We start from the raw sequence: 8,632 nt of genomic DNA, 5'->3' as shown, positions 1-8,632 counted from the left end.
GTTAACATTGGATAGGTCGTGATTCATAACATCATTGATCATTTCTATGTTGTTACTGGCAAAGGTCAGGTGAGTATCGTCGGCATACATACGTGCAGCAGAATTAGACAGGCAATTAGGAAGATCATTTATGTATAGAACAAAAAGCAAAGGTCCTAGAATTGTTCCTTGCGGAATTCCACAAGTGAGAACTTGACTAATTGAGAGCGAACCATTTACAAAACATTGTTGATGGCGATTATCTAGGTATGAGCTAAACCATTCATAAGCGATACCGCGGATACCATATTCGAATAATTTAGACATAAGAATTGTATGGTGAACGGTATCAAAAGCCTTTTTTAGGTCGAGAAAAACAACTGCATTTATACTGCCTTTATCTGTTGAAGGCCCAATTGTTTGTGGCCTCCAACAAGGCAGTAACAGTTGAATGGAGCGAACGAAAACCAGATTGCTGGCTGGAAATCAAATTGATTTCAGTGAGATAACCGTAAACCTGGTCGTAAATGATACGCTCAAACACCTTAGCTACTATAGGGACGATAGAAATTGGGCGATAATTGTTTAAGTCGGAGTGATCTCCCTCTTTGAAAAGTGGGATAACCTTTGCGAATTTCCATTCCTGAGGGAAAACACATGATCTGATGGACTGATTAAAAATAGAACACATACGATCAGCTATCAGATCGGCGCACTCCCTAAGAAGTCGCGAAGATATCATATCTAAGCCTGTGGCTTTCGATTTAGTCAAGCATAATAGGAATATCAACATAAACATAACACCTTAATTTGGAAAATATGCCCACAGTTTTAGATAGTTTTAAGCAGAGTTCATTAATATGATTTTTCCAAGTCAAATTTGAATCAAAAGTGACACCTAAGTATTTAATAGTGGAAGCTTCATGGATGTTCACACCATCAATCTTTAAATTTAATAACCTGCATGGTTTAAATCTTTTAGAATGGAAAAGAACAAAATTAGTTTTTGAAATACTGAGAACTAGTCTATTAGATTTCATCCACTCAGCCACTGCAAGGAGCTCTTGATTTAGAATTAGTTCAAGGTCATTAAGGTTTTTACGAGAACAATATGTATTAGTGTCATCATCAAATAAATGAAAATTAAGCTGTTTTGAGGTGTTTGGTAAATCATTAATATATAGCAAAAACAACAGGGGTCCTAGAATGGAACCTTGAGGTACTCCACAAGTGATTGACAGGGAATCAGAGTTATGACCATTTATACATAAAAATTGTTCTCTATTGGACAAATATGATTTGAACCAGTCATAGGCTTTACCTCTAACTCCGTAATGATTCAGTTTTGCTAGAAGAATGGAATGATTAACTGTGTCAAATGCCTTTTTTAGATCAATAAAAATGCCACAGCCAAACTCATTGTTATCAATTGAGTTACAAATAGTCCATTTTACAGTTGTGTGCTTGGTTGCCAAGCCTTTGAATGGGAGTGAGGCTAGAGATGACCTTGTTATGATACAAACCTTGCTGCCTTTCAAATGTAAATCATTTTGTTATCATGCTAAGTAGATACAGGTCTCTATCACAACAAGGTCACCTTCAGCCTCACTCTGAATCAAAGGCTTGGCAACTAAGTACACAACTGTAAAATGGCCTATTGATTCAGTAATTTGTATCAGTGCATGATTTGCAGAGCATTTTTGCCTAAAGCCAAATTAAGATGGATAAAGAATGCTATGATATTCAAGAAAACCATAAAGGCGCTTAAACATAGCCTTTTCAAAAATTTTACTAAAAATAGATAGAACTGATATTAGCCTATAGTTATCTTTGTCTTGCCCACAGCCTTTTCTAAACACTGGGGTAACTTTTGCTAATTTAAGTTTGTTAGGGAAGATACCACAGAGGAAAGGATCATTAATTAGGGATGAGATAAGTGGGGAAATATGAGTCTTGAAATTTCTAGTAATGAGACTGGTATACTGTAGGGACCAATGGATTTGTTATTATCCATTTGAGATATGTATGAATCAACTTCAACTGAAGTAATAAGGGAGAGAAACATCGAGTCAGGAAAAGTGCCCTTCATAAAAGAAGTTAGAGAGCAGTTCCCCACATGGAATGTCTTTGTCAGTGTTTTTAGCTACATTCACAAAGAAACCTTTGAAAATGTTAGCAATAGCACAGGGATTGTCATCAGTTTTACTACTTTCAAGAATACTGGGAATGTAATCAGCTTTAACTTTACTGATGTTGATGATTGATCTAATTCAAGACCATATTGTTTTCATATTATTCTTATTACACAAAAAGTAATTTTTAAAATAATCGGATTTGCTAGCTTTACTTTCTTTGACAACACTATTCCTGAATTTCTTATGAAGATATATCAGACTATGATTTGAATGTTGACACATTTGGGATTTTGGGACAGATTTGGGAATAGAGCTCATCTCTATATCGTATTTTGGCAAGAATACATTTATTAATCCAGGGCTTAGTAGACAACTTGATTTCGTGTTTGGAGAGCTTTCGACAAGGTACATGGTATTTACAAGTTGAGATATCTGATCATATAAAATATCGAATTTAGTGTTGGCATCTGTATGATCACTTGAGATATTATTCCAGTCTATAGACGTGAAAAGTCATTGATAAATTTCTCTTCATCAAGTTTGGAAAAGTCATTTTTATAATAGTTTAAAACTTTAAAATCGACTATGAGATTGTCTACGATAAGGAATTAGGGAAGATGATCTGAGATTTTAGAGACTAGGTTACCACTGATGGCATTCATAGCATAAGTATTTACAAATATTTTATCAATGAGGGTTGCTGATCTTTCAGTAATACGTTTTGGTTGTAAGATAGACGGTAGAAGAGAAAAGGAGTTTAGCATTAGCAAGAAATTATTAGATTCAGGATGACTTTCACAATTTAATAAGTTTATTTTAAAATCACCCATAATGAAGATGGACTTATTTACCCTAGTTAGCTGAGATAAAGTTGACTCGAGATGTTCTTTGAACCTTACGGGGCTTGAGGAAGGGTGTCTATAGGTACAACAACATAAAATAATTTTGCCTTTTGTATTAATTATTTCAACCCAGATAGTTTCAAATCCATCATCAGTTGTACTTCCTTATTCCATACGTGTGTTGTTTGCTCCTGGTGTTGTTATTTTACCGATTTAACTTGATTTAAGCGATTTTTGGAATCCTGCATGGTTTTCTCTTGTTTCTCTTCTTTCTTATCAATAAAGATTTAGAAATGCAAAGACTAGCAAAAACTAACGATAAAAACCGACGTTTCGGTGTCATCATGACGCCATTGTCAAGGAGAAATAAAAATAAAGTTTGTGGTAAGGGTCTGCACCTTCATGCTAAGATTCTTGAGCTCTCTCTTAACATAATTTGCTGATTCCTGATCTTTGAAAGGTATGACCACACGAACAATGGATATTGGTTCTTTGGGCGTCTGTGTGGGCTGCGTACCAACAATTCTTGATTGTAAGAAGGTGTTAATGGTAGAATTTACCAGGCGTTCCGGGTATTTAAGCCGTGCGAAAACTTTCTTTAGGCGATCACACTCATCAGAGAAATGGGCCCAGGAGGAAGATAATGGGTGTGCGCGATCCAGCATAGTTTTCAGCAAGCTCCGTTTGTAGCGATTGTCTACATGGCTTTGGTAGTGTAATAGTAGGCCCGTGTTTGTTGGTTTCACATATACCTTGGTTTCAATCCGAGGTGCATGGTTGAGTAGTTCGGTGCCAAGGAAAGGAAGCTTGCTGTTCTTCTCCACCTCCATGGTGAATTTGACCGAAGTGTGGGCGCTGTTGAGGGTATGCAAGAAGGTAGTTGCTGTTGCTAGATCAGGCATTACAGTGAGTGTATCATCAACATATCGACGGTAATAGGATGGGAGTTTTCTTTGTCGCTCAAGGGTATCTTCGATGGATGACATGAAGACGTTTGCTAATAAGGGCCCGAGAGGGGACCCCATAGCAACGCCATCTGTCTGTTCGTATAGAGCTCCGTTAAATTGAAATAGTTGGCCTTTGGTGGCTACGTTTAGGAGGTCAGTAAGATCTGTTCTGGTAAGGGCAAGATTGTGGGTAGTATTGAACCAATTGTTCGAAAAGGCTCTGTTAACCAAGATCTCTATTGTTTCGTCCAAAGGCACGTTTGTGAATAACGAGGAGACATCATACGAAACCAAGATTTCACCCTTGATGATCTTCAGCTCGTGAATCTCTTTTGTGAAATCAAAATTATCAGTAACTGTATACTGATTAAGGGACAACGGCTTCAATTTCTCGTCGAGCCATTTAGCAAGGGGAAAGTTGTACGTGTCGGTGGCTGATAATATAGGCCTCATAGCCAATTGTTCTTTGTGGGTTTTTGGCAACCCATATAAATGTGCCAATCTGGAACCTGTAGGGCTCACGGAATCTGCAATGGTCATCGGTAGAATTCTACGAACAATGAAATCTAGGATCTTCTTCTGTAATTGTTAGCCGCAAAGTTGGCCAAGATCTTAAAGTACGAGAAATCAAGCCACAGATTGTCAACCAACAACGCGTCGTTTGTCAATGTGACCTGTGTGATGCGGGTTATGTGGGCTATACACGCGGACACTTACACACAGGCGTGGATGGACATCAACGAAAGGCATCTTCAATATTTAAACACTACCACGAACGGCACAGCGAAGTCCCGAAAGACCTACTGAAACGTTTTAGCGTTCTGAAAAAGTGTAGTAACAAGTTCGATTGTTTGGTGAACGAAATGCTTTTCATCAGAGACTTAAAACCCACTCTGAACGTGCAAAGCGATTCAACTCGCGCAAAAGTATTTGTTTAATTAGCTCGTAACATATTTATGCTAATTTAGTGTTACACCTTGCCACAAACTTTATTTTTATTTCTCCTTGACAATGGCGTCATGATGACACCGAAACGTCGGTTTTTATCGTTAGTTTTTGCTAGTCTTTCTCTTCTTTCGTAGCTAAAATAGATGCTGACGGTCGTTAAGCCTTTTCTGCTGGAAAATTCTCGTTAAAAAGTAAGCAATTCATTTGGCTAATGTTGGGTCTTCGTTTTTGTGGTACGAAAACAAAGACCCTTTTTTAAAAGCCCGAATAAAGCCTGCTTAACCTAGTAAGCCCTAAAATAATCCGATCACTCCTTCGATGGGGATTTCTGTTCCAAATTTGGACTCATTGCATAGAAAAACAAATGCAAGAGCCGAAAGCAGTGGTGCCTGAAGAAAGAACAAGAAAAACCACGTGCGAACTGTCTTAACAAATCAAAAGCTAAAATAACAATTACTAGTGTTCAGAGTACGTTCAAAATCGTAATTTCAAAGGATTTTCTGCTTTTCATAAAGGGTCTTCGTTTTCAAACGAAAACCCTGCATTAGCCAAAAGAATTGCCTAATTTTTAACGAGAATTTTATAGGAGAGAAGGATTCACGACCGTCAGAATCTATTTAAGCTACGAAATACAGTAGACAGATTATTTACTGACAGAACCCAAGAGTCATTTCCGTCCAGAACGCGTTCTTTTTAATTCTGTCACGAATGCTAACTATCGAATTCTGCCAGCTGTTCTAGAATAATATATGTGCTAAGTTTACCCGAGGAAACCCTCGAGAATATCAACAACAAATTGGCTCGCATAGTGAAACAGAACAGACAAGACGGGCCAGTAGTACTGGCACTGTAATAATGGAAGGAACGCGTGAAATGTAATGTATTAGTATGCATTCAAATTCCATTGGCCTATTTCATCCTCGCAAGGATCATGCGTGACAACACCCGCCACGCCACGACTAGCGCTAAAAAAGCTTCATACAAGTCCTTATAATAAAATTATAAGGAATTGTATGAAGCTCTCTGGGATACTTACAGTGTAAGCCCCGTGTGTCTTCTCGTGACTCTGGACATTCGATTAAAAAACCTTTAATGTGACCCTAGTATTTTCATGTCTATTGCACTCGAAATTGTGAAATTATGAACAAACCGCTTGCTTTAAGTAACCTGCAGCACTGCAGGTACCGTCAAGCGTGCGCCTAAGTTACGCAATGAGTTGAAAAATAATAGACAGAGGAAGTAGATGTGAGAGATCGTTATTTTAAATAATGTAGAGTGCGATATAACGAACTGCAACATAACAAGTGGAATCACGAACGTGTTTATAACACAACTCTCGCAAACAGTAGATTGCGTGATATGTAAATATTATCATTCCAGTATAATGGCAAATGTCACGTATCCGGTGTGATACATTGCATTAAATTTGTAGTATTTTTTACGTAATTAACAAAAAGGCCGAAAACACTGAATGAAACAAACGTGGTTATGAGGACAAACTGAAAGAAGTAATTAAGGGAAGAATAAAGGTGATCATTAGTGTAAACCGGCTGGAGGATTGTTTCTGAACTCAGTTTGATGGTGCTCTCTGGCGACAAGAGAAAGACAACTGAAAACAGCATGGGGCAGTGGACGGACAGGAAACAAAAGAATTATTTTCCTTAGCTCCCGCTTTTCTTAAAAAATGATGTTCATGGGAAAAAAGAAGGAGCGAGTGTTTTATCATCATCAATTTGGTCTTTTCTGAGTCGGGTAAACCCAACACGGTTTTTTCGTAAATAAGACTTGTCTTTGCGATATAAATGACAGCATCGACGAAAATATTAATGCAAGAAACAAAAATATTCCCAGAACTTCCAAGACTTTATTCTTGACTGTAATTGAGAATTCAACATTTTCGAGATTTGTAGACTCTTTGAAAAGATCATTAGGGGCTCTATTCCAAACGACTGCTGCACTAAAAGCGCGAGGGGCCAAATTTCGATCTCAGAAATCACTTGAATCGACCACGTAATCTTATAAAACAAGATACAAATCGCTTGCAAAATCCAATTTTCAACACCGTTCCTCCTCGGGAAAAAAGGGGATGAATTAACAAATAAATTACTGTAATGATTCGGTTTAGCTCTCGCGTTCCAATAGGCGCCCCCTCTCTGACAACCACCCCCTTGAATCAGATTTTTATAAATAAGCCCCCCCCCTTATTGGGTAAACACTCGTATCCCAATAAGCGCCTCTATTCTGTTTCAGTGATAGGACTATCAGAGTACATGGAAATTGAGTTAAGCCTTGATTTGGAGCATCTTCCGTCGATTTCTGACGTAAAACAGTGGTCTCAACAGTAGTTGATTTCTGACGTAAAACAGCCTCTCCGCTCCATTACGTCCACGTGAGTGCACAGTTCCTTCAAATGAATAATCTCGTCTTAAAATTGTGTGACGATTGCTTGGCTGGTCACTTAAGTCGGGAAGGGTCCAGGGAAAACACTGAAGTCATTTTTCCAGGCCTCTTGATTCTTCCCAAATAAACATGAGGGCATGGGAAACACCTTATGTTGTCCTGCATGGTGCAAATTACTATTAACACTATTTTGATTCGAATAACGCTGCGCACAAATCAAGCAAGACTTGCTATGCTCGTCTGAGTTGTCATATTATACCTTTCACTCTTTTTTGTTTCTTTTGCATTTCTTGATACACTGCAATTGTTTTGTCTCGCCCACATGACGGAATTTTTATGCGAAAATTGTTCATTTCGCGGGTCAAAATAAAAGCCAAAGCGCAATTTGCACTTATTACTTGCAAATTCCATCCTAGGAAATGTATATACCTTCATTGAATCAGGACCGACGTTTCAATAATCATGTCATCTCTGTTACAATCGAATTGTACTTTGGTTTCATCGTTCCGTTTGCTCTAATAGTTTCGTTGAAATCGATGATTCAACTCTATCAATTAATAAGTTGTACGCATCCAAAGAAACTACAGCAGTTATCAAAGCAGAACAATTGCAACCAAAGTCAAAACTACAACTTTCTCTTCAATGGCGATCCTTCCTGTGTTGTTTCATTACTACAAGCTTTTAAAGTAGAAATATATGAAATACATTCCTTAGGTATATTAAGCATAAATGAAAATGAAATTAGCTTCGATTTTTCAAAGTGGAAATCAAGCTGTCGCAGCAGTGGCGAGTTAAGAATAGTAAATAATTTAAAACTCCCTCGGAGAAAGTATGCATGATATGTGTCTCGGTGACTTTAAAATGAACCATTTAAAAAACCCGATGAGTATTTTCCTTCATCAAGAAATTAGATGCAAAATCAAACTAGACTGGAGTGATGGACCATATCACGACAGGACGCAAAACGCGTGCACTGTAAGTACCTCCCATACAAAGCCTTGGAAAACTTTTCTAAGGCTTTGTATGGGATTTTTTTCAGGAGTATCTGGTAGCGCTCCAGGTTGGTTCATTATGCTTACCGCAAGGCGTGATCATGTCGCTGCTTTGTGACAGAAATGCCGTTTAACTTAAATCAAACCAGAACACCAACAGACCTATGTATGTCTCAATTTTCCGATGAAGGAATGTGACGCATCAATGACACGTCATCGCTTGTCAAACTTTGTAATGACTTCCACTTACGTAATCGGCGCAGGATGTACATTATTATACTACTGATGAGGGAATAATAAATAAATCTGATCTTAGGGCCTGTTCGCACTACGCAAAATTTTGTTTGGTTGGCAAAAAAAATCCGGCTGTCAACGCGAAATCATTTTCG

General features: G+C 38.0%; 1 protein-coding gene across 1 annotated transcript; it reads right to left on the bottom strand.

The window, feature by feature from the left end:
* Positions 1 to 2,903: 2,903 nt before the first annotated feature.
* Positions 2,904 to 4,602, bottom strand: LOC148722846 (uncharacterized). The gene has a single exon (XM_088734270.1). The coding sequence runs from the start codon at positions 4,441 to 4,443 to the stop codon at positions 3,313 to 3,315; it is 1,131 nt and encodes a 376-aa protein (XP_088590396.1). The 5' UTR covers positions 4,444 to 4,602; the 3' UTR covers positions 2,904 to 3,312.
* Positions 4,603 to 8,632: the final 4,030 nt, after the last annotated feature.

The sequence above is a fragment of the Stylophora pistillata genome, chromosome 9 (genome assembly GCF_964205215.1).
Source record: "Stylophora pistillata chromosome 9, jaStyPist1.2, whole genome shotgun sequence".
In the NCBI taxonomy this organism is placed as follows: domain Eukaryota; kingdom Metazoa; phylum Cnidaria; class Anthozoa; order Scleractinia; family Pocilloporidae; genus Stylophora; species Stylophora pistillata.
The sequence above is the reverse complement of the archived record's forward strand: the minus strand, read 5'-3'. Positions and strand labels throughout refer to the sequence as shown.